A 25,277-nucleotide genomic window follows, 5' to 3' on the forward strand; every position below is an offset into this window, starting at 1 on the left:
CAGAGTGCAAATATAATGTTGGGAGGATTCCACTTTCTGGGACTGCTGAGTTAGACTTCATGTGTGGTTCCAGAAAACTGATGCAGAAACAGGATCCCGCATTCCCTGTTAGGGAAATGTCCTGATTTACTGAGAGATCATGTTAAAATGTGACTGCAGGCCGTCCGTGGATTTCAGTACTATGACTGCTAAACAAAATGCCAGCTATGGAAATGATTGATCCAATTAAAATTAAGAAACCTGCTGCCTGGGTTCATCTAAATGGCTGAACTATTTGAGGAAAGATGGGCTAACACCAACTAAATCATCCCAGCCAGGGCTTTGGCAAGCCAGGCCTTAAAAACCTCTAAGGATGGAGATTCCACCACCTCCCTAGGTAACCCATTCCAGTGCTTCACCCCCCTCCTAGTGAAATAGTGTTTCCTAATATCCAACCTAGACCTCCCCCACTGTAACTTGAGACCATTGCTCCTTGTTCTGTCATCTGCCGTAACTGAGAACAGCCTAGCTCCATCCTCTTTGGAACCCCCCTTCAGGTAGTTGAAGGCTGCTATCAAATCCCCCCTCACTCTTCTCTTCTGCAGACTAAATAAGCTTAGTTCCCTCAGCCTCTCCTCGTAAGCCATGTGCCCCAGCCCCCTAATCATTTTTGTTGCCCTCTGCTGGACTCTCTCCAGTTTGTTCACATCCCTTCTGTAGTGAGGGGACCAAAACTGGATGCAATACTCCAGATGTGGCCTCACCAGAGCCAAATACTCATAAGACTGTCCTAGTCAAGCTTGTGAGTAGAACTCTGACTTGCACCTCATCTGCAGGGGCATTGCTCATTTTAGTCCCAAAGCTCCCTACATTTCACACACACTTGGCCTTCTCTCTCCCCCTCCAAATCACTTACATCAGAAATGGAGAATTCTGAATCTGAGGTGTTAATTGAAGTCCTTTCCACAGAAGGAAAAAATCCCACAGCATAAGTTTCCTGCATGACTGACTGACTCCCTCATTCTGGTTTTGTCCCACATCTGGGACTTTTCAGGCAGAGGCATGTTTAAGAGATGATCTGCATTTTCTTTCTTTTTAAAAAAACAAAAACAAAAAAGAACAGGGGGTGGAGTAGGGGAAGCATCAGGAAAAACATGCTGGTTTGGTGACTAACGTTTGTGCTGCTTGTGCATTGCAGGTCAGTTCCCTGCTAGTGCTGCAGGACAACATTCTCCACAGCACCTAGTATCCCATGCTAGGACCCTGGGAAAATGCCACAGGCATTATTTTCATTCCTGCCTGCAAGGAGCCACCCTAGAATCAGTGGCCTGACCTAGGATCAGCAGAAAAGAGACCAGGGAACTGCACTAAAATGTTATAGGAAGAATTTCAGCATACATAAATAGTTGGGTGTCCCTTTACCTTCAGTGTGCTAACTTTCCTCTTCCAGAGTATGCTGTTGCCCCTAGCTCATTCTTCAGAGGAACCTCTATAAATTCAAGCATCAGTTTAGGCTGTCTCTAAAGAAACTGGATCAAATGTTTCTGTTCAGTGGACGTGGACAGAATTAATTCTTGAAGGAGACTGAAGTCTTTCCCTTGGGATTCACCACTTCTTGTATGTGGAGTAAAACCCACATTGTTCAGTAACGCATTTCAGTGTCTCTGCTAACAAGAGATGATGTAGTCATGCCCATCTGTGTTCTAAACTGCCTTTTCCCCTTTGTGAAGGTACCAGACACATTTAACACTTTTCTTTTCTTGTCCAGGTTCACAAAATGATAGCAGAATTCAAATTGATTCCTGGCCTTAATAACCTGTTTGACAAACTGATCTGGAGGAAGCATTCGGCATCAGCCCTTGTTCTGCGTGGGCATAATCAAAATTGTGACTGTAGTCCAGTGAGTACCCTAGTTTCACATTTGGCATGGTAATTTAAATGCTACAGTTATAGAACATTTCCCCCGCCCTTGGAATTGCTGTAGTCCATTGATTTGAGAGCCTTGATACCAGATACGAGGCATTGCTTTATACCTGGAAATCTGGAGGTAAACTTAGCTTTTATTTATTTTATTTTAAATAAACTTAGCTTTATGTTACACTGCACACATCCCGTCACCCTTTTCATTCTCTTCTGTTTTGGGGAACTCATGATGAAGTTCCTTCCTTCCCTCCCTCCAATTGCTTGTCACATTCAGGATGTTGTGAATACCTTTTCAGTCTTGAAAGATGTCCAACTCCAGCCTAGTCTGAGATACCTATTTCTTCTCTGCTTATCATTAGTGATGATACTGTAATATGTATAATACATATTTAAAGGGTTTTTTCACTTTTTTTTTTTTTTTTTTGGTAGGACATTACTTTAAAGATACAGTTTTTGAGGCTTCTTCAAAGTTTTAGTGATCATCATGAGTAAGTATGGAAAAAACAAGCTTACGGTAAATTGTATTTAATAGTGTCTCTTGTTCCCTTTTAACTAAATTATTGAGCACCCCAAATGTGTTTAAATGCTTTGCCCCGAGCTATTGTATTTAAGTGTTCCACTGCTGATATAAAAAGGCTTTTTGGTAAATGAGAAATAGTGTGAAAGTAGGTTTCATGAGTAGTAGGTGGCTCTCCTCCCTCAGAGTGAGTAGTAAGCCAGTGCAGTAGTGTGGCACAAGGGTTTTGCTGCAGGTCTTTTTAGATAGACCTTGATTTTGCTAGGCAACTTGTGATCATTAAGGATCCCATGGAACTCTTCACAAGTGAGGATTTAGTCCTGATAAAACTCAGGCTTGGGGAATTGTATTTAATCTTCCTGTAGCTTAAATTGATAGTGTTTTCAGGAGGGTACATAATGAACAGTTCTATCTCAGGTGCTGTGTATGCAGTTTTTCCTTTCAAAAGGTAGATGAAGGTGTTCTCAATATACTAGTACTTGCTTATTGAATGTCAAAAGTTGAGTGTCTTTCTAAGAGTATGTCTACACTGCAATTAGACAACGTGATTGGCCCGTGCCAGCTGACTCAGGCTTGCGGGCCTTGGGCTAAGGGGCTATTTAATTGCTGTGTGGACATTCAGGCTCGGGTTGGAGCGTGAGCTCTGGGACCCTCCCCCTCAAAGGGTACTAGAACCCGGGCTGCAGCCAGAACCTGAATATCAACACTGCGATTACACCAGCCCGTGAACCCAAATCAGCTGGCATGGACAGCCGCGGGTTTTTAATTGCAGTGTAGATGTATGGGGGAGCACCCCCATGACCCCAGCCCACACACCCCCAGACCCCTATACGCCATGCCCTGACTCTTGCACCCGCCACATCCCCACTCCCACCCTGATCACCAAACGGAAGTTCCTGAACACGCGCGCACATAACACACGCGCGCCCCTCGCACCAAATGGGAGCTGCCCAGGTAAGCGCTCCACACCCAAACCTCCTGCCCCAACCCTGAGCCCCCTCCCTCATTCTAGCTCCTGGCCAGACCCTGCACTCCAACCCCCAGCCCTGTGCTCAGTGCACTCCCACCCTCATCGCAGTGCAGAGAGAGGAAGAGAGTGGCTAGAACCAGGGAGAAGGTAGGTACCTACTGTATGTGGACAGGGCCAGGACTCGGGGCCGAGCGGCAGCGGGCTGAGCCACTTAGCCCACTGCCAGTCTGGGGTTCTGGCTGCCAGTCCCTTGCCAACTGGGGTCCTGGCCTCAGGCCCCGCTCAGCCCACTGCCAGCCTCGGTGAACGGAACCCCAGGCCAGCAATGGGCTAAGCGGGCCGGCAGCATAAGATCAGCATTTTAATTTAATTTTAAATGAAGCTTCTTAAACATTTTGAAAACCTTGTTTACATATGACAATAGTTCAGTTATATAATCTATAGATTTATAGACAGAGACCTTCTAAAAAACGTTAAAATGTATGACTGGCACGCGAAACCTTAAAGTGAATAAATGAAGACTTGGCCCACCACTTCTGACAGGTTGCCGACCCCTGTTATAGACTAACAGATTATTGGAGCATAAGCTTTTGTGGGTGAATACCCACTTTGTCGGATGCATGGAGTGGAGCAAATTAAGAAGTGTTCTGTTACGCTTGCCTTTATCTGATGATTTGTTAATTACATTCTTACACCTTTTCAGCAAACATCCCACTGCATGAAAAATGTCAATCTGTAATTTGTAATTTCCTGAAAATAGGGACTGGGAAAGGAAGTGCTGCCTGGTGTAGAGCTCTAATAAGAACTAATGCGGAAGTGCTTTCTGACAAGGATAAATAAAATGTTCACTTCTAGACACAGACAGTGCAGGTAATTCCCATTTCAAGGAGAAATCTAAATTACACCTATAGCACTGGATTCTGACTGGTTTGTAATGTTTCAGGGGAAAAATTGCAAGGATAGAAAATACCAAAACTATCCTAAGAGCATGCACACGTTGCTCAGAATGAGAAAACATGCATCTCATCTCGAAAGGTCAAAATGGGGTAGATGGAGGGAACCCAGATGCTGTTCTCTTGCACTCTCAGAAGTTTCTCGACTAGACAGTAAATAATGCTCTTACACCAATTCTTATGCTGTAAAAGTGTCACATTTACCTTGAGAGATCTCACACCATGAAAGCTGGGATCTAGATCTGTATCTCAGCCCATCAAAAACTTTCCCTCTGCAGCCACTATTAGCCCAGCAACAACTCCCAGATGGTACAGTAAGTCTCCTCAGATGCTGTCTGTATTAAAGCGATCACTATAAAAACCTCAAGCATGGTTGAAACAAAAATTATAAAGTTAAACATCTAAAAGTTGAACATCTTTAGATCATGAACATTGGAATCCACTGAAACTGAATGGAAAGTGTGGAATCTAAAACAGACATGCTTAAGAAAGTGGATTATTAAAATTAATAGTAAAGTAAAATCTCTGTTAAGGCATGTAAAATGACTGATAAACTTGTTACCTGAAAACCTGATGAAAGCAAGAGACTGAAGAGTGCTTGAACTCAGCTGGTACAGGGAGAGAAGACTCAGCTAAATCCCTGAGTTACTGGCTAAGGATTCAGAGAATTCCTTTTTTTAATAGTGAGAGATGTTAGAATTCCGTTGCAGAAACCTGTTGACCTGGAAGGAAACAGAGATACCATGTGGCAACTCCAGCTGATGCTAATCAGCAGGGTTAGGTGTTAAAAGTAATAAGGCATCTGAGGAACAATTTATATTTTGTCTTGGTCCAGCATCTTAAAGTAGGGGAGAATTGCTGGCAGATGCTAAACAATACTTGGAGAGAGATCTCAATCATTACTATAGCCAGTGAAAGGAAGCCTTTTGTAGTCTTGGAAGTCACCTTGACTAACTGGTGGCTGGAATTGGTGTGACCTAGAAAATAGCTAGATAGCCTCCTGGCCTTCATTATCAGGATTATGTTTATAGTTAAAAAATCATTGTTGGCCACTTGCAACTAAAACAGACTAAAATTATGATTTACAGCAAAAGTGAGTGTGTTGCATTTGAAAGAATAGTTCTTGTAATGCATTTCTTTAAAAAAAAAATTCTTTCACAGTGAATATTGTAGAATAGAGTATATAAATGATTTTTGCGTTCTCGAAAATGGGGAATGGGCAATTCAGGTTTATTTGAATGACATTGGAAAAACACTTTCTCTTTTACGTAGTTACTTGGCTAAATATTTTATTGTGTGAGTTCTTTACATTTTTATACCCGTCCCTGTTTTTCTAGTTTGTTTCCTGATGTGTTTTGGTGCTTTCTAGGAGTAGGGTGGGAGCATAGTCAAGTAGATTGTAATCAAGTACTGGAAAAGTTGAGTGCTTTATACAAATTAATGTTACTAGTTAATCTTCATATTATTGGGCAGGTAGTGATAGGCAGCATAGAGACTTTTTGAGGGATTCTTGGAAGGCTGTGCTGTCTGAATTTTCTGAAATCTGTTAAGCTACCATTTATATTTTTGAAAGTTAATATCCTTGCTATTTAATCTGTTGGAAGCTATTATAGGAGATGAAATACCTCTTTTGTAAGAGCTGAAAGGCTATCCTTGTATTGTATCTTTTTTTCTCTAATTTGCTTTTGGATGGTTATGGTATAATAAAAAAGATAAGTGTAAGAAGCCTGGCACTGCTTTTTTAACTATTAGCGACAGGGACTGAATTTCAGGAGGACTGGCAATGTGATAGCATGCACTCTTAGGCAGGACGACAGCCCAGTAGTGGGCTGCACAAATAAAGGTCTGTTCCCGTCTTTCCAGTTTCACAAATAACTTAGCCACACTGTCTTGTTCAGCTTGGAGTTGCTGGTTGCAGCTGCAGTGTCTATAACTAGCAACATTTTACCTACGTCATGAATTAAGGAGACAAATGGATGTGCCCGGCCTCATTTTCCCTTTTCTCTCTCAATGATTTTTGTTCAGGAACAAGTATCTTCTGCTAAACAGCCAAGAACTTAATGAACTGAGTGCAATCTCCCTCAAAGCCAACATCCCTGAAGTAGATGCAGTCGTCAACACAGACAGGTAGGGAGGAAGCTATAGGTTTTGTAGCCTGCTATTTCAAGCTTTCTTAAACTCTGAAAGTTTGGTAAGTGCTTACACTAGATTTTTTTATTATTTGCTCTGTTTTAAATCCTTCATGAAGCCTCGTTCCTTTAACTTCAACAATAAGTTACATTAGCAAAACCACTAGGAAATTGTGGACATGCAAAGAGATGCATTTTCCATATATCACATGTGAAAGAAGCTAGGTGAAATTGCCACATCAGTATCAAATAGTGTTGCTCTATAAGGCCATTGCACTGCCAGGTGGAGAGCCAGATCTTTCAAAGGAAGAAATAGCTACCCCTATTTTCATGGTAAGGACTAGCTGACATCTTAAAATGCACTTTATACTCTAAAAAGAGGCTGTGACAATGGCATTATGGAGTTTGACGTTTTGTGTCCATGATCTCTGTTATATGCTTTTCTAACTGCCAGCCTCACAAACTGCGTGTTGTAAATCAAGATGGAATCTTTCTAGCTCATGAATAGCCACCAGTAATATTTTGCAGTTGCGATTTAGGCCTGGCCTACGCACACACATTACACCAATTTAACTAAACTGGTTTCTAAATCAGTTTAGTGAAACAGATGAGAATACCTGCAAAAGGGGTTCGATTTAAGAGGGCTAATAACCAAATTAAGCTAAATTGACACAACACATGTAAACCCATTTGAGTGGCCCCGCAAAGGTGTTCTGTGATACTGATCTAGTTACATCAGTATGACTTCTGAAGACAAGTGCTTGGTAAACAGTTCTCTTCATGTACTCCACAAAAGAATCCAGCTCACTCCCTCTGCAGGGCTCGGAAGAGAAAGCCAACAAACATATTTGAGTCACTAAACCCTACAGCTAATGTTTCAGACCAGGAAGCTGGTGTGAGTGGGAAGGTGCCATTGGCTTTGAAAAGGAATCTCTGGCACACAATGGGATTTCCCAGTTCTTAAATGTTGCCAGCTTCCTCGTTAATCTGCCCTTGTTGGTGAGAAACCACCACCGGTGTTGACCAAATCCTCTCTTCCTGAGCACTGCTGCCATTCTGGCCCTGCTTCAGCCATTCAGAGGAAAACACTGCCCTGTGTTGTACGTGTGCTAGAAGGAGGAGGGGTGAGGCCACAGGTAACCTCTTCCATCCTGCGTAATCTGCAGAGCAACCTTCCCTATTTTCTGATGGCACTAGTAAGGGGAGCCAGCTATCCCGCAATCAGTGCCCTCCTTTGTGAAAAGCTCTGTTCTGCAGACTCCAGGCTGCATCCAGCACCTCAGCTGGCCAGTACACAAGCAGTGACCAGCATGGACCAACTGAGCAGCCTATCTTTGTGAACAGTAGAAAAGTGAATCCCCACCCTAAACTATCTTGCCTTACGCCTGGAGGTTGGCTTATGGTCTAAGCACATGGACAGAACCATTCCATTTCCTGCCTTTGTTTTCAGGTGCCACGCCCTTTCCGAATAACGTGATTTTTCTGGCAGTATGTCTGCATAGGTCTCCTGCATAAATACATCTGCCATTTCTGTCAAGGTGCTGTTCATGTTTGTGTGCTTCAGTTTGATGGGTTTTCCCTGTGGAGACTGTTAACTCATTTGGGCCACTGCCTTGGTCTGAATTTCGATACCAAAATGTTGTGCTTGCTGAACCAAACTCTCCCTTCCACAAATGTGCAGTGAGACCCAGCCCCCTCCATTCTCAGAGCTGTCAGGCCTGCTGCTCCCTCTGGTCACAGTGCTCCTGTTTCTTTCCTATTTGGTAACGTTTCAACAAAAATGCTGTTTGAAACTTCCTTGAAAGCCAGTTATGCTGCGGCTCTTGCAGACTGCAGCATCAGAGCTACGTGGTCATCAGTTCTTGTGGGCAATGTGAAATGCTCATGCTTGATGTTGCTGTGTAATACTGGACTCTTCATATTCAGCTTTGTGAGTAGTATCTAGCTTGATCTCCAGAAGTACGCTCTGTAGTGACCTGCTTTTGCCATCCTTCCACGCACATTTGTAATTTTTTTCCCCACATGCTTTAGAAGTCTAGTCTGCGATGGCAAAAGAGGTTTGTTAACCAGGCTACTACAGGTCATGAAGAAGGAACCAGCTGAGTCCTCTTTCAGGTGAGTTCCATTTACACTGGTATATGTTGTTTTTTGGTGGGGTGGGAAGACTTGCTAGTCTTCAGAGTTCATGGCAGCTGAAGTATTTTATTATCCATCATGAGAAGACTTAAAATATTCTGATTTGGTTTCTCTGGTAGTGTGAGTGGAATAGAGTTACTATTCTATGGAATCTCTTTACATCTCTTCACTTTCACGTTGATACTAAATGGACAGGGAAACTCAGTTTAGTCTGAGGTGTATGTAGTAAAGTAACTTTTCCCAATGAGTTATAGCCTTGTTGAATTAGTAGTTGAATTTATATTTGTCTCAGGTTTTGGCAAGCAAGGGCAGTTGAGAGTTTTCTACGAGGTGCCACTTCTTATGCAGACCAGATGTTCCTGCTAAAGAGAGGACTCTTGGAGGTAATAACCTAGATAACTGCTCTGGCACAAATACACTGTAACAAACTTAGCATGAACTGGTGGGCTTAATTTTTAAGAAAATCCAGGAAGCTTAAAAAACAAGTGCTAGAATTCACTGCAGCAATAGGCAGATCTTATACCTAATGCAAGACCTTTTGAGAGGTGTAGCTCTGGTTTCAACATCAAGATGAACTTTTAAGGGGGTGATCAGTAAATCTGTGATTTATAGGAACCTGAAATGTACATGATTATAGTTGCTAGGTTTGGTTCAATCTAACTCTGGGAACTGGTACAGTTACTTACAGTATCCAGATGCTAAGTGATTTATATCTATCTTCAATACTCCACTTGTGGGTGCTATGGAAAAAGTCACCTGATTTACCTACTCTAAAAAGAATGAAATCTGGATAAACTTTTTGAAGCAGTAATTGGATCACAAGCATTTGAATCTGAATTTTCTGGTGACTTAAGCTAAAATGTGGTGGTCACACACTTTCCTTTCTTGCCAGCAAATTCTCTACTGCATTGTTGACAGTGAGTGCAAATCACGGGATGTTCTTCAGAGTTACTTCGATCTGCTGGGAGAACTGATGAAATTCAACATTGATGCTTTCAAGAGGTTCAACAAATATATCAACACAGATGAGAAGGTAAATCTCTTCAAAAAAAAACAGCCATCCTGCTCTGTGCCAAATACCAGGTGTTGTGCTGTGATGTATATGGGTTAATTTGCCCCTTTCCTTTTTCTGGGCAGGAGCAGAAGCAATTTATAATTTGGGGGTTGAGGGCTCATAGTTACCTCTGAAATGAACAGGGCATCTGTACTTCTGAGCTACTGTTTTAGGTAGTCTACAGACTTGGATGCACACCACCTGTTCAGGATGTGACCTGGCATCACATCTAGCAATGTGGCTAGAGATTTAGTCCTTTAAAACAAAAGCTCAAATTCTTGAGCACACTTTTATGCAGTAACTTTTCCAAAGGCCATTTGTGTGGTCACATAATTGTACTCGTCTCAGGGCCTTGTCTGCAGACCTACCTGCAGTGGGCAGCTAATCCTAATTACTGTTCACGCCATGGGTAATATCCAGCTTGTTAATCACATACAATGCTCTCAAAGTGTATGAAACTCTGCTCCACAAGTGCCTATCAGTATAAAGTATATAGCTTTTGCAAACATAGCACTAAAATGTCTGTCTTTAGTTTCAGATCTTTTTGAATCAGATCAACAGTTCACTGGTTGACTCAAACATGTTGGTTCGCTGCATTACATTGTCCCTGGACCGATTTGAGAACCAGTCTGATATTAAAGGTAAAGGAAGACTTGGCATTTCTTTGAGAGATTGTGATCAGGCTTTAAAATCCTTAGCAGGAGTGTGTCTCTCAGATGCATGACTTGGCCCATGTGCTTACTGGGTGTGAGCACCAGTTCTTTTTCCTGTGCTGCCCATGTTGTCAGCTGGAATGGCCTTCAGTTGCAGACCACCCGGCAGTAAAAGAACATTGTGGCTGAAGACAATCCGTCCTCAGGACAGCCATCTTTTTCAACCAGAAGTCTCCCTTGTCTCTGTTCGGAGAGAAGCACAACCTGTCTGCAGCTCTGAATACAACGGCTAGTCTTGCATTAGGTTCAAGAATGACTGTCTTCCCCTTACATCCAGTTTTTAAGAATGACGGTTTCATTCTTTTGTATCTAAACTCTGCAAACCTAATAATCTGGTTTTCTTCCCTATAGTTGCAGAAGTCTTGTCCGAGTGCCGCCTGTTATCATACATGTCTCAGATGTCCATGAGAATGTCCTTCCTTTTCCGCCTCATTAATATTATTCATGTACAGACACTCACACAGGTAAAGAGCTGACATTAAAATATGATCACCGTAATCTTCATTACGTGTATTAATGGGTTTGGGGGTCTGACTTCTTTTCGAGACATGCTTTTTTTTTTTTTTTTTTTTTTTTTACTGTGCAGTAGGCATTAGAAGCATTTCTCTTGGATAGGTTTGGACCCTAAATGAATTCTGTGTGTTCATTTCATGGAATACTTGATCTCTGCATTTTTCTGTAACTTGATTTACCATGTCTCCTTTATTTTAGGAAAATGTCAGTTGTTTGAACACAAGCTTAGTTATCTTAATGCTGGCCCGAAGGAAAGACAAGCTACCCTTCTACCTGCACACACTGCAAGAGATGGAATACACGGAAAAATATCCAGGGTTCATCCTGAACAACTTTCATAGTCTCCTGCGATTCTGGCAACAGCATTACCTCAACAAGGACAAGGACAGCACCTGCTTAGAAAATGTATGTGTTCGATCTCCTACTGCCCTAGGGGAGAACCATGGTAGTCTTAGTGGCCCAGCCTGCACAAATGGAGAAATGAGAAGTTTTGAGGGAAATAAGGAAATGGAACTTCCTAAAGTGCTTTTATAGTGTCTTAGCAATCCAGTGCCAGGGTGCACATGATCAGAAGAGCGTGAGGCAACTGTAGGGCTTGGATCTGTTCAATCCTCTCATCAGATCAGAGGTGGCAAAGACCTCTGAGGCACTCTGGCCAGGTTCCTGAGGAGGCAGTGCAGAATTGTTCCCTAGAAAGTGTACTGTTCCAGAGCTGTGCCATAAGTGTCCCAAGCAATGGGCTTCTACCACTTACCCCTCCCCAAGGAGTGTGTATGAGGAGCTATTATGCCATTTTCATAGATTTCAATATCCGGAAGCTTTTCATGCTATTCAGCCCAGCTTTTCCCTAACTTATGCTAATGCACCTGTCTGTCCCATATGGTCATGCTTCCCCCACAGATACCCAAGCGATTCAAATACAGGTCTTAAGCTTTCACTCTAACACAGCCCTTCCTGCTCGTTAATCTGTTGATGGTGCTGTTCTCTTAAATCCCTCTAACTTGTCAATATCTCAGTGTTAGAATATTAACCCGTGTAATTCTAACACTAAAAGGAAATGATGCTCATCTTCGGTGGCTTATAAGTCCTGATCAGTTAACAGTGTAAATGGAACTCTTCCTTGCCCCTTTGTATCTGTACCAGGTAACGTACCCTGGCTGGAGAAACAGCTGAATTGTCCTGTGCACCTTGGTGGCAGTAGTCATTGGTAGCTTGGACAGTATGAAGGGAATAGCCCCATCTCAATAGCTTTACTTACAGAAAATCCTGTCTTAATTGGATCAAATGCCGGGTAGGTTCAACCACTTTAGGTGTCCAAAGTCTTCCTGATATTTAGTCTAATATTAAATTAAGCCTTAATTTTCCTTGTCCTCAGTTTTTCCATTTGTCTCATGTTAGCTTCCCCGCCCCTTTGTACGACAGCTCACTTCTCAACCTCCATGCCATCTATGTCATTTATATTCTTCCTAAGCACTATGAACCTGGTCCAATAAGAGATCCCCTCCCCCACCTCATCTGTGTCCTAACACACATGCATGAGGGGGCTGAATTAGGGTTACCCAGGGAACCCTTCCAAACCTGAGTGCTTGATCTAGCAGTCTTTATGTTCTTTTCCCATGGTTTGTATAATATATATAATACTAATTCACTTCCAGTATTGATGGTATAATATTTACATATAATCCATGTTAATGAATGTTTGCATAGGTAAAGGACACTTATTTCTTAATTATTTTTATAGTAGTGAGTTGGCTGTTGCATCTAGCCACTGAAGTGCCAGGGATGGGTGCAAGGAGCCAGAAAGAATCTGGGTCAGCAGCCTGCAACATGCTGCTGTGTTGGTTTCCCTACAAAATCCATCAGGGTTGGTTTCTGTACATTAACTCCATTCCCAAGTCCCCTCCCAAACAGCTGTTATCCTAGGAGCAGGCTAGCAAGCTTGTGTAATAGCCTGTGTTCCTTACGTGAGACCACTAAGGCCATGTGCCTGGGCTGGGAGGGGGCATAGCTAGAAGGGCCTGGGATGGTGAGGCACTTGACCTCCACAAAATGAAAGCGGGAGAGTCAGTGGAAGGATGCGGCGATGGGCAGGAGTGGAGTTTATGCTGCATGCAAGGTGCAGACTTGTGATTTCTTTGAGAAGTTTCTGATCTTTTCTTCTGCTTGGCATTCCTTGTTGGACTTGAGTGACAAGCGAAAACCAATCTTCGAGCCTGTAGATTACTGGGTGCACAAGGGAGCTCTTTGCAATGCACAGGCACTGCATTGTCTTATCTCTTTGTGCAGTTAATACCCAATGACGGCTTCTCATTGTGTGCCTCATTCTCTTGTTAGAGATGCTAGCACGTCTCTGAAACTGCCATAGCAAATTGCGCTCTGCCATTGTTGTGTTCTGCTTCAGCGTGGCACATGGCTGTCAGTCCATCCTGTCTCTTGAAACTGACCTGCTGGCATGCCTGGTCCCTCTCATGTAGGCACCAGCCGAGAGCCGTCTACATGAGAAAACGGTATTGTCTGCCATAACCGCTGCGTTGCTCTCTTGGCGCCTGGTCTGCCGTGTGAAGGAACTGACTGTTCTCTGACGTTAATGAAAACGTGCACCGAAGCCAGTGCCTGCGCTTTGCATACGCAGCTGTTCAGCTAGAGGGTGACTTTGTCTCAGCTCCACTTGGGCCTGGGCTTGAACCATATAACTGGTTATCACCACAGGGTAGCCGGCTACAAGCTTCCTGGCTCAGATACCACAGTGGCGCCTGCTCATTGCCGGAGACCAGGCATGTGAACAAAAACGGAGTTCTTAGGATTGGTCCTGTTTGCTGTGTAAGGGAAGCCATGTGCTCCACTGTGCGCATGGCTGCATAATCGTCACGTCCTTGGCAGAAGCAGTGCCCCCCCCCGTGCCCTCCCCTGGCTTGCTCTCTGCATGAGGGGACAGTGCCATTACCTCCCTGCACCCAGTCCTGCGTGGCTTTCCTGTGTGGGCCGAGTTGGAGCACCCTCTTACACCTCTGCCTCATGCCCACCTACCCTGCTGCGGACCTGCCAGGGAGTGGGAGTGGAGCTGAGCCACAGCAGGGGCAGGTGCCTGCTACCCCATTGTGAGCGAACAGGACCTAGGAGACAGGACCATGCTTGGGACCTTAGAGTGCTGGGGCCATATGTCGGCTGCTCCTGCAGCCTGGAAGAGTCCTGTCACCTTGTTCTGTGACACAGGTTCCATGCATTGCATGCAGCTCTACAGCCTGTCGCATGGAGACCTCTCACTTAGGCGGTAACCCCTCTGTCCTGTCCAATTCATCTTCGCCCCATGACGCCCACTGCCAGTCCTGCACACCCGGAGCTAGCCGCTGGGCTCACTCTGGCCCTATGTTTTTTCAGCCCGCCCACCTACACCTGGACTAGAAGGTGCACTGCTGGCCTGCTAGAGTTTAGTAGGGTAGGTTCATCTCAGTGGGTCTCTCCATTGAGAGCACGCTCTGTAGGGATCCCTACTCCGCACCTTAATGCCTCCTCCTGCAGTAGGTCTGTGGCAGTGGAGATGGCTCCCCTTGCCATCCATCTCTCAGTGCAGCGCTACTGGGACTATTGCACCTCTCCCCTTTCCTTGGCTGGATCACCTCTACCATTGCCTGGCTGGAGGAGAAGTTGGTTCTGTTTATAAATATCCTCTCAGCTGTGGGACAAGAAGAAAGGAAGAGCCCTGTGGTTTGGGGTGCTATAAAAAAGGAACTGCTTCCAATATTAATCTATTTTACAGAGACTCATTGGTGCAGGCTGGCTTCCGTACATACGCACATCGTCTGGTTTGTGCGGGATACATTCCCGTCGTGTGGGGTAGCTTTCCTAAAGCCGAGCGGGATTAATGGTAAACTGACGGTTCCGATGCTGGCCTGATGAGCAAATCAGACCCGAGTGTAAGATGGCTTTCAGGCTTCTCTCTGCTTGGTGCACAGGAGGAGGGAGATCTGGTTCATGTTCGTAGCTCATACTATGGGGGCAACTCAGGTTCACGCTAATGAACTTCAGGGTTATTTGCAGCCTGTCACCTAATTAGACTTTCTCTCTCTCTCCACAGAGTTCATGTATTAGTTTTACCTACTGGAAAGAGACTGTATCTATACTGCTTAGTCCCGACCAGGCATCACCCTGTGCCATAGTTAGCTATATTGACGAAGCGTACATGGACGTTGACAGAGATTTTACTGAGGAGTGATTCGTCAGACTGGCTTCAAATGGACAGCGCTTGGAGGGTATCTGGCAGATGGTGGATTTTCAGGGATACGTTGCGTGTTGCGCGCGCGTGTGTGTGTGTGTGTGTTTAGGCTTGGAACCATGGATGTTACTGCTTTGTTAAAGACTCTTCCCCCACCTCTGATCTCTGAAGGACAGGACTTCGTAAGCTATCTGGGTGACATTCAGGGACGGAGCTTCCAGTTGTTTGGTGATAAAAATAATCCCCTGCAAAAACTAGCCTTTTTTCTGGCACCCCCAGTGCAGTGTGGCTAGACAAGGATACTCCACATTAGTTGTGGCTTCTCCTTGTGGTCACCCGAATTAGCACGTTAAAAAGCACAGCAAAGGCCCCAGGCCATCCGAACCAAGGTCAGACAGGCCAAACGCATGCAGATGCCCCCCACACATCTACTAGGAGCAAGCAATCTTTTCAGGGTTGGGTGTGTCGGGGTGTGGGGATGAGGGTGGGTTAGACTGTGTGTGGTTTTGAATTTCTGGATGCTGTAGCTCTGTTCACCTTTTTACCATCCACTTTTGGATTGTTTGGTGATAAATCTGTTTAGCCCACATCTGTCTGTGCTGCTCCATTAGGAGGTAACCTCTGCTCCTGCTCTGCCCAGCGGCTCCTTCCTGTCGGAAGGTGGTGTTCAGTGCTGCAGAGAGCAGCAACCTTTCAGTGAGGGGGAAATTGCAGTCCGGGGCCTAGACTTGACCAGGCATTAATAGATTAAAATGTACTGATTTTTAAACTTGTGGCTTGTCCCTTCTTGGGTTACTAATCTGGTTTTAAAATTGCCTTCAGGAGCACTGCTTTTGCTGCAAGGTTCTCCGCTCTTGAACACGGCGAGTGCTAACCAGCTGTGCCTGGAAACCTAACACCGGAGTTTAAGCTTGCAGTCTTCAATACCTTAAATCAACATACCAACATTAATTTCGAAGTGCAATATTGGCTTGGAGATGTCAGGTTTTTCCTAGAGTTGTTGTTTTAATCAGAGTAACATTGCTAGATGCTGGGAATAAAAGACCTTTGATCAAAATAATTTTGTAAAGCATGTTTTAAAAAAACAAGTTTGGCAAAAATCTGACTGCTTCGCTTAACTTTGCCTGAGCTTGCGATTCCTAATCAACAGCATCAGACCACGTTGTTCAAAGGCCGGATGCTGGATGTGGCCTGAGATTTCTTGGAATGAAATAAGTCAGTGCAGTGCCGAAGCATCGTTGAGCCACTGCATTTAAAGCAAATCTCATGCCTCTGTGGCTTACGTTGAGACCCATTTTCCTATTCTTCCCCCAAACTTTACCTGTGAATTTTAATTATTTAGGTTTTAAGTTTACACTAATATTTGGTAGCTCAGACAGTTAATGGGAAACATCCTTCAAACATATTGCAGTGAGTGCACGTGAGAGTATCTCTGACCTGCAGCGTCCTCCCCTTCTGTGACCAGTACCACCTCCCCCAAGACTTTATCTGCAGCCAGGAGGAAGGGAGAGCAACTACTGTGTAGCCAGTCTGGGCACAGACACACAATGGTTGTCTGAATGTGTAGGACCTTTGCCAGCAAAGGGAATACAAATCTTTGGATCCCTGAAGCAGGGGTTGAATGTGCAGGGCGGATGTTTAGCCCCTGAGATTAGATTGTACCGTCTGAAAAACTTGATTCTGAAGAGCGTTGACCTGTTTGTAATTGGAGTCGCCTTTGAAATGGCTATGCTGTTAGAACTGAGTGAATGTTGCAATGCCCAGGCTAGTCTTAAACCACACTTCAGTGTCCGCCCTGGGCAGTTCACATTTAGACTGACTGGTAAAACAGAGAGTGAGGAGCAAGGGGCAAACAAGTTCCAAAACTGCTGAGCCAGTGCATCCAACTGGAGCTTTAACCGAGTTTATAAGGAGCTATTAATGTCTTCCCCCGAGGGATTTCCTTCCCCTAGGGAGATTTTTTTTTTAAACACACAGCTCCAGCAGATGCCATTCCTCCAAAACGAGGCGACCCATTGGGAGAATCTTTTGCCATGACAGCTGCAACTCTCCATCAGCTTTCCCGCAGGAGCAAATTTCTTTTCCATCTGTCCTTTTTATTTTTTGTTTTTTTTCTTGGGATATTTGTGGGTTTGGTGAATCTTTGCTTATTCTTAACTGTAATAGATGTACACTTAAAATAAATGCTTCAAATGAAAAGGCTTTTAAGTTACAAGAATGCCTTTTCCCTAATCTAGCTAATTGTTGCATCCAAAGATTGATGCTATAAATCTGCAGAGAATATATTTTATTCTTAACTTGATCTGTGTATTTCTGGAATTTACAGGTAGGGGCCAAGCTGTGTTTGCCCTTGTTTTAGACATCCCCCTCTTCATGTATTTTAGCAGCTCCAGGGACTGATCTTGGAGCCAGGGCTCTTTTATCACGTGGTTCTGATTGAACTGGCTTGGTTCAGACAGGTGCACAGGAAGCAATTTCTTCTCCCACGAAGGAGCTGATCTGGCCTCCCTGGAAGGAAGGTTCTGTCTGACTTATGTGAAGGGACAGAGGATCCTTCATAAACTGAACGTTTCTAACAATTTTTTAGCTTTGTTTTAAGGCACTAAATAGGTTGAGGTTAAAGCTCACACTCACGCTCTCTTGGCTTCCATAGAACTCTTCGTTCACATTAGCCGCTCATATAAACCTACCCTGCAAGTGGCCAGAGGTGGCTCGGTCGTTCATTCTTACTGTGGTAGCAACCTCTTGTCAATGAAGATGTCTCAGAGGAATGGTGCGAGGGCAGGAATGTTAATGTGATGGACCAGAGAGCTTGCTGCTGCTCTGCTGTCATTAGTGTGGTTTTCAGCAGCTCAAGTGATGGACTGTTGGGGGCGGTGGTGGGATCCCAGCTGGTTAATGTTCCTGGAATTCTGCACTATCCCAAATGCATTGCTGAGGTTTTTGCTGCCCAGATTATTGCCAATTTACTAACTGCAAACAAGCGTATTAAATGGAAACTATTAAAGAACTCTATTTTAAAAGAAGTGTGTGGAGAGACGTCTTTCTTTATAGGGGTCTTGCCTACTGTGGCGATAGGATCTATGCCTCATCCCTGCTTGAGTGCAGCGCTCCCTTTTATGTTGCAGTTCTCTCCAAATGCCTATGGGCTCACTGGCATTCTGCTCGCTCTGGTGGTCGTCCCTGCCTTGGGTGCTCTCTCAGCTGAAGTCTAAACTCCCTGCTGGATGGTGGGTGAGTGCTTCAGATTTTAACACGTTTGACCAGATCCTAACCTCAGTTTGGCTCGTCCCCCTGCACAGTTTGGCTGTGCACAAGTTCTCTAAACCAGGTCTGAACAGTCTGCATGCAGTTCAGCGTACCCCATTTCTGAACCACTGGTGGGCAGGGCCTTATGCAGTGACTGTACTTGTATAGAGCACCATAAACCTGCCCACTGCCTTGCACACATGCAAGGGCCAGGGTGATGACCCCAAAAAGGTCACTGTCTAAACTGCCAACGGCTGTGAACAGGAGAAAGGGCTTCTGAGCAATGGCTGTCATGGAAAGTTTCCTGCCACAGCGGCCAGGTGGGTGCTGGGAGAGGCTGAGCAAAGATGGGGGTAAGTAAGGCCAGCTGTTAGGTGAGTCCTGAGGAGCGGGAGGCTGCCTCACACATAGGGAAAGGAGGACTGTTCCAGGCACGGGGGGGCATGAAAACTGGCTGAGCCTAGCAGGGCTATTCTGTTGTTTCTCCTGGGTTTTAAATGCCTTTGAGTGCTGCCTCCTTGGGAGCTGCCCTGCAAGAGCAGAGAAAGAGACCAGAGCCGTGCCCTCTTAGGGCATGTCTACACTGCAACATCACGTCCCTGGCTGGCCTGTCGGACTTTCTGGCTCAGGCTAGAGCCCAGGTTCTGAGCCCGAGCAGCAGCAGGGTCCCTGAGCCCGAATGTGTCCACTGCAATTTTATAGCAACGTGAGCCTGCATCAGCTGCCACAGGCCAGTTGTAGGTGTTTTATTGCAGCATAGCTGCACCCTTACTCTGCATGGATTTGTCCATGCAGCCCCAGGAAAAGGGCCTGTTCAGTAGCGTCTCCCCACTCCTTGCAGCTGGAGAACAGGAGCATGATCTGCAGTAGCTTCCCCTTCAATATCTGATCTGACTCTGGAATTGCATTTCAGGGACTTCAGCAGCCCTGTGTTCCCCTCTCGGCAAGAGGCTTTACAAGCCTCCCCCCTCCCTCCAATGCCACTCGGGGTTGATCGCTCGCCCTGAGGACAGAGAGTCAGGCCGTGCTTGCTGCAAAAAGCAGTCTCGGGATGTGAACGTGGGTCACACATTTAAGATACTAGCACATTGCCCCAGTCGCTGCCTTCCTGTGTCCTGATGAAGGCAGCCTTGGGGCAGGGGTAGCAGGAGCTCTTCCGCCAATGGAGCTGGCTCTGTACTGAAATAGCCACTCCTTTGGCTTCTCCTGGGGCCTGCTCCAATAACTGATCTCTCCCCTCCCCGGCTCGTGTCCCGCTGGAGCAGGAGCAGGGCTGAAGCACTGTGCTAGGGAGCCAATATAGTTTGCTGAGCTGCTGCTAAAGCCGGGCCTGTTCAGCTGAGGGTTGGGACTTCCCAGCCAGTGCTTCTTGCAGGGGCTAAATGACAGCGGGGGTTTGTCTGCCATAGAGATACAAACCTGGGTTCTGGAGCTGGCCTGGCCTGTGCGATTCTAAACCAGTGTTAACTGCTCCCTGCACAGCCATGTGTGCTCTCAGGCAGCCCCGGCCTCCCTACAGCCCCCTCTGGGGCTGATCCCAAAGGGTAACTAGGTCCTACCCCGTAGCAAACTCCCGGCTTCCGTTCTCCTCACTGCCTGGCTCTTGGCACATTCCTCTTGCAGGCCTGGAGCCAACTGTTCTTGGGCCAATGCAAGCCCTGCTGCACGGAGCTCCGCTAGAGCTTCCCTCCCACCCCACAGACGCAAGGAGCCTGTGCTCTTTGGAAGCTGTTTATTCACTCAGCACAGAGACACAATGACTGTTGCAGCCAGTTGCACCTCACACAACAGGCAGGTGTGACGGCGGCGGGGCGGGTGCTGTGGCTCCTACTCCTCATGCTGTCAACAGAAAAGAAACACGGACTCAGGGACGTTTGACTTGCTGGGGTGGAGTAGGGTGCAACCGTCCTGCCAACAGCAGCACCTCTGCAGGGGTCTGGGCCAGGCACTTGTCTGAGTCCCAGTACATGGCCCGCTCCCTGGAGTGGATGCTGTTCCCATGCGTGGCCCTGGTCCCATGCAGCCGCTGGTGGCTGGTCTCGCCCTGGCCCCAAGGGGCCTGGCAGTGGGGTCTGTTGGCCCCTTTGATAAGCCTGCAGCTGTGGGACTCGCTGCCCATGGGGCTAGTGCAACATGGAGCTGGCTGTAGCCCCAGGCAGCTTCTTTACTCCCACTTCCCTTCTGAGGGCCCACATCAGGGTTCGTTCAGGCTTCGCTGGTTCCCCCCACTTCCCCATGGAACCAGGCCTGCAGCTGGGGCCTTACCTTGGAGGTGATGACGTCCCTGGTGCGGGAGCGCAGCTTGTTCACCTGCGTCTCAGCGATGTCGGCCCGCTCCTCGGCGTCATCCAGCTCGTGCTGCACCTTGCGGTACTTCACCAGGTTGGAGTTGGCCTGCTGCTCCTGCAGCCGGCAGTGCAAAGGGGGTGAGGAGGGCAGGGCTCTGCGAGGACGAGCCGTGGCCTGGACTGAGGTGCCAGCAGCACCCTCTGCTTTGAGGGGGTCCTTGCCTGAATTCTCAGCCCCTCATTTCCTGGGCAGTTTTGTGCATCTCCCTCAGCAAGGCGCCGTGCTGGGATCCCAGCCCTGGAGCCCAGGCCTCATCCACAGACTGGCAGGCCATTGGCAAGGCTGGTAGGGTTGTCCCCTCCTGCCCTGCAGGCATGTTGGCACCTCCAGTGCAAGGAGGACTCCCTGGAGAAGTGGCAAGGACTCCGACTGGCTCGGGCCTTGGGATAGCTCTGGTCCCAGTGCTGGGCTATGGGGAAGCCTGGGCTATTCAGGAGCAGCCTGAGCCCTGGCAGGAGAGGGGTCCAGGCTCCAGTCCCCCAGGAGCAGGGCCAGGTGTGTCCTGCCTAGGAGGGCAGAGGGGTGGGATCTCTGCCTGGCACTTACCGCCTCCTCGAACTGGCGCTTGTAGCTCTTGACCTTGGTCTGCAGTTTGTCAATTAGGTCCTGCATCCGTGCCAGGTTCTTCCTGTCCTCCTCAGTCTGAAAGAGCCCAGCCAGGGCCACTAGTGAGTCATCAGCCCCTGCCACCGGGCCTCCTAACCCTTCCCCTGGCCAGGCTGCCAGCTGCCCCCGGCCTGCCCACGGCTTCCCCTCTGGCTAATCTCCCCTCCCCATGGACCCCCAATGAATCTCCACTGCCACAGACCCCACCCTCTTCCCATGGAGCCCAGGCTGGCTCATGGCTGCTCAGCCCCTGCTTCCTGCCTGCCCTGGGGCAGTGAGGAGGTCACCCCGGGCAGCAGAAGTCAGGAGGGATTTGGGGGAGGAGACTGGGGAGGGCTGAAAGAGTCTGGGCTTTCCTACAGGTGACGGGCCTCCTGCAGGGCAGGGGCTGAGGCTTGGCACCTGGTGAGGGTGGGCCTCGGAGTCCCGTGTGAGGGCAGGCAGGTGGGGCTGGGAGCTCTGGGAAGGGGTCAGGGAGCAGGCAGAGGGGAGGGACATAGGGAGCCTGGTGTGGAAGCAGGGGGAGGCAAGGAACCGGGTGCAGGGGTTGGGGAGCCCTGCACAGCTGTACCTGGTAGGTCAGCTCCTTGACCCTCCTCTCGTACTTGCGAATGCCTTTCTGGGTCTCTGCATTCCTCTTCTGCTCGATGTCCAGCTCCCCCTCCAGCTCACGCACCTGTGGGCAGAAGCAGGGTGGTGGTGGTCTGCTCTGGGCTCCCAGCTGCCCAGGTCAGGCTGAGCTGGGAGGGCCGGGCCCTAGCCTGGCAGCGTGGGAGCAGCTGGGAGAGGACACCCCCTCTGAGCCCACTCTGCACTTGGGGCCCCTGCCAGCACTTACCCTGGCCTCCAGCTTCTGGATCTGCTTCTTACCCCCCTTCAGGGCGATCTGCTCGGCCTCGTCCAGGCGCATCTGTAGGTCCTTGATGGTCTGCTCCATGTTCTTCTTCATCCGCTCCAGGTGCGCACTGGTGTCCTGCTCCTTCTTCAGCTCCTCTGCCATCATGGCCGCCTGAGGGGACCGAAGGGAGGGCGCCTGTCAGTGCCGGGGCCAGGCCTCATGCAATCAGTCAGTGCCGCTGGCAGGAGCGTGGGAGAGGGATGCAGGCTCGTTGTCCATCCCACACTGGCTGCTGATCCATGACACCCCCTCCCCCCAGGTGCTACATGGAGGGCAGCAGTGAGCCCCGAACAACGTGAGCTGCTGCTTTATTGCGAGAGCCTCGTGAAGCTCAATCAACTTAGCTTAACAAAGAGAAGCTTCAGGGTGACTTGATCACGGTCTGCAAGGACCTGCATAGAGAACGAATATTTAATACTGGGCTCTTCAGTCTAGCAGAGGAAAGTCTAACAGGATCCAGTGGCTGGGAGCTGAAGCTAGATCCATGCAGACTAGAAATACGGCGTTAAGTGTTTACAAGGGAGGGGACTTGCCCCCTGGAACAAATTGCCAAGGGCCCTGATGGAGGCTCCAGCACAGGCAGGTTTTGAATCCGTACTGGGTGTTTTTCTACACGATCTGCTCTAGGGACTGTTGTGGGGCTGGTCTCTGGCCTGTTATACAGGAGGTCAGACAAGAGGATCACAGTGATCCCCTCTGGCCATGGACTCTGAATACCGACCTGCTGCCTCCTGAATGCCAGCACCAGGGTGCGTGACCACGTAGGCCCTTTCCCTGAGGGCCCCTCTTGCTTGCTGAGCCTGTGGCCAGCACCCCCAGTTCCCTTACGTCGGTGATGGCTTTCTTGGCCTTCTCCTCAGCGTTGCGACACTCCTGCACGGCCTCCTCCACCTCTGAGCTCAGCTGGGCGAGGTCCGCCTCTATCTTCTTCTTGTGGTTAATGAGGCCTGTGTTCTGGAGCAGCAACAGGGCAGGGTTATTCACGTGGGATGGGGACGGGGCTGTTCACAGGGGGGTGGGTGGGACAGGGCAGTGCCCATAGGGCAGTGCCCTGGCTGGTTCCAGTCACCTCTGTCCTCGCAGTGTGGGAGGGCCTGGAGCTCAGCGGCCCAGGGCGCTGCGCTGTGTGGGGTGAAGGGGCCCAGGAACCTACCCCCTGTGTGCCCCCTGCCCCATGGGCTGGGCCTGCACAGGCTCCCGCTCACCTGGGAGTGCAGCAGGTTGACTCTCTCGGTGGCCTCCAGCAGCTCCTGCTCAGCCAGCTTCCTGCCCCGCTCGGCCTGCTCCAGCGCTGCCCGCAGCTCCTCCACCTCGGCCACCAGCAGGTTGTTGCGCCTTTCCAGGGCTGCCGCCTGCTCCTTCAGGTCGTCGTTGTGGCGCAGGGTGTCGTCCAGCTCGATCTGCAAGTCCTGCCCACGGCAGCGACACACACGGTCAAGGGGGGGTGGAGACGGACGGGGCTGGATGCAGGCCCGGAGCCATCACCCCAGGCAGGCGTGAGCATCCGGCCAGGCTAACCCTGCTTCCGGCTGGCAGGGGCCAGGGCTGGGAGCCAGCTGGTGCACCAGCTGGCAGTACCCGACACGACCCCTGCCTTCAGCGGGGGGCTGGCACAGCTCCAGAGCGCTGCGATCACCCCCACCCAGGGCAGCAGCTGGAGCCCTGCCCGCCGCCTGGGGCCGCACTGACCTTGATTTGGGCCTGGAGCTGCCGGACCAGTTTCTGGGACTCGGCGGCCTGGCGGTTGGCATGGCTCAGCTGGATCTCCATCTCATTCAAGTCGCCCTCCATCTTCTTCCTCAGCCGGATAGCCTCGTTCCTGGCCTTGGCCTCTGCGTCCAGTGTGGCCTGCATGGAGTCCATGGCTCGCTGGTGGTTACGCCTGCGAGAGGAGAGGGGTTAATCCACCTCCAGTGCTCAAAGCTTACTGCTGGGGGCCAGCCCCAGGTGCGGTGTGGGCCCCTTCCCCTCGGCTTTACCCTGGGGTTATGCCAGCTCTGGAGAGAGCTCTGCTAAGCCACCCCTGTGGGCTAGATAGCAATGGGAGGTGGGCACAGGCAGGCGCTACCTGAGGTTTTCAAACTCCTCGTCCTTCTCGGCCAGTTTTCTCTCCACGTCAGCCTTGATCTGGGACAGCTCGAGCTGGATCCGCAGGGTCTTGCTCTCCTCGTGCTCCAGTGCCCCCTACCGGCAGCAGCAGATGGGCATTAGTGTCACGTATTGCTGGGGTCCCTCTCCTGGCTTTGGCCCTGCCTCCCCTTTGAAAACATGGCTGTACCGAGAGGCCAGGCGCTCGACCCGGCCTGCTCTGGGTGCAGCAGGGCGAAGAGACCAAGGGGCAGAGTTGCTGGGTCAGAGGTGGTAACCCTCTCCCAGCCCCGGTGCGGGCAGGCTGAACCGGCCGGCTGTGCACTCGGCCACAGAGAATAGTGGCCGTCGGCTGCCCTGCAAGCAACGGGCTCACTGGGGATCCTCGCAACCCCCACACTGGCAAATGGGGAACCCAAGGGCCAAATGTGCTGACTTGCCCAAGGTAACAGAACACGTTAGTGCCGGAGCAGGGACAGAGCCCAGGAGTCCTGCCCCATAGCCCCCACGAACCCAGAGGCCTCTGGGCAGGTGGCAGCTGTCGCCCTGGGCAGGGGTTGTTTGGGGAGTGTCTGATGCCTGCCCAAAAGCAACATGGGTGAAGGGGTGTCGGGGCGGCAGTGACTTGGCTCAGAGAGCGTTTCTCACAGGCTGACTGCACCCAGAAGAGAGCGCTGTGTTCGGAGCCCCGGCCCTGGGGCACGGCAGGGAGGGGGCTGCACAGGGCATTGCACTGTGCAAGGCCATGGGATGGGGCATTCATTAGCGTGAGCCCAAACCCACCTCAGCCTCCTCCAGCGCTGCCTGAATGTCGTTCTTCTCGCTCTCCAGGGCCTTCTTCACCTTCTCCAGCTCGTGGATGGTCTTGCCGCTCAGGCTGATCTGGTCTGTCAGGTCGGCAATCTCCTCTGGAGGGTGACAGAGGGTGAGCATGGGGGGCCTGCGTTCCCCTAACCGCCAGCTTTCCCACAGCTGTCAAGCAAAGCC

The 25,277-nt window shown here is 49.0% G+C and overlaps 2 protein-coding genes across 3 annotated transcripts in view; one reads left to right on the top strand and one right to left on the bottom strand.

Moving 5' to 3' along the window:
- The window catches only part of TRPC4AP (transient receptor potential cation channel subfamily C member 4 associated protein), a 70,925-nt gene extending 52,799 nt beyond the window's left edge, over positions 1 to 18,126 (top strand). The window contains exons 10-20 of one of the 2 annotated variants that reach the window (XM_084645860.1): positions 1,748 to 1,879; positions 2,332 to 2,390; positions 6,368 to 6,469; positions 8,503 to 8,586; positions 8,900 to 8,990; positions 9,500 to 9,640; positions 10,194 to 10,302; positions 10,726 to 10,838; positions 11,086 to 11,292; positions 14,963 to 15,137; positions 15,923 to 18,126. In XM_084645860.1, coding sequence (XP_084501986.1) covers positions 1,748 to 1,879; positions 2,332 to 2,390; positions 6,368 to 6,469; positions 8,503 to 8,586; positions 8,900 to 8,990; positions 9,500 to 9,640; positions 10,194 to 10,302; positions 10,726 to 10,838; positions 11,086 to 11,292; positions 14,963 to 15,100 — 1,176 coding nt within the window. In that variant the 3' untranslated portion in view covers positions 15,101 to 15,137; positions 15,923 to 18,126. Of the gene's footprint in view, positions 1 to 1,747; positions 1,880 to 2,331; positions 2,391 to 6,367; positions 6,470 to 8,502; positions 8,587 to 8,899; positions 8,991 to 9,499; positions 9,641 to 10,193; positions 10,303 to 10,725; positions 10,839 to 11,085; positions 11,293 to 14,962 lie in introns of both variants that reach the window. The other variant, XM_084645859.1, reaches the window with a different exon arrangement.
- A 1,941-nt stretch (positions 18,127 to 20,067) lies between these two features.
- MYH7B (myosin heavy chain 7B) overlaps positions 20,068 to 25,277 on the bottom strand; it is a 50,836-nt gene continuing 45,626 nt past the window's right edge. Inside the window, exons 33-42 of the mRNA XM_084645910.1 lie at positions 25,074 to 25,198; positions 24,271 to 24,386; positions 23,892 to 24,084; positions 23,408 to 23,611; positions 23,031 to 23,156; positions 22,143 to 22,313; positions 21,876 to 21,980; positions 21,245 to 21,340; positions 20,615 to 20,752; positions 20,068 to 20,188 (exon numbers count right to left, since the gene is read on the bottom strand). Coding sequence (XP_084502036.1) covers positions 20,177 to 20,188; positions 20,615 to 20,752; positions 21,245 to 21,340; positions 21,876 to 21,980; positions 22,143 to 22,313; positions 23,031 to 23,156; positions 23,408 to 23,611; positions 23,892 to 24,084; positions 24,271 to 24,386; positions 25,074 to 25,198 — 1,286 coding nt within the window. The 3' untranslated portion in view covers positions 20,068 to 20,176. The remainder of the gene's footprint in view (positions 20,189 to 20,614; positions 20,753 to 21,244; positions 21,341 to 21,875; positions 21,981 to 22,142; positions 22,314 to 23,030; positions 23,157 to 23,407; positions 23,612 to 23,891; positions 24,085 to 24,270; positions 24,387 to 25,073; positions 25,199 to 25,277) is intronic.

The sequence above is a fragment of the Lepidochelys olivacea genome (genome assembly GCF_965140295.1).
Source record: "Lepidochelys olivacea isolate rLepOli2 genome assembly, chromosome: 13".
NCBI lineage: Eukaryota > Metazoa > Chordata > Testudines > Cheloniidae > Lepidochelys > Lepidochelys olivacea.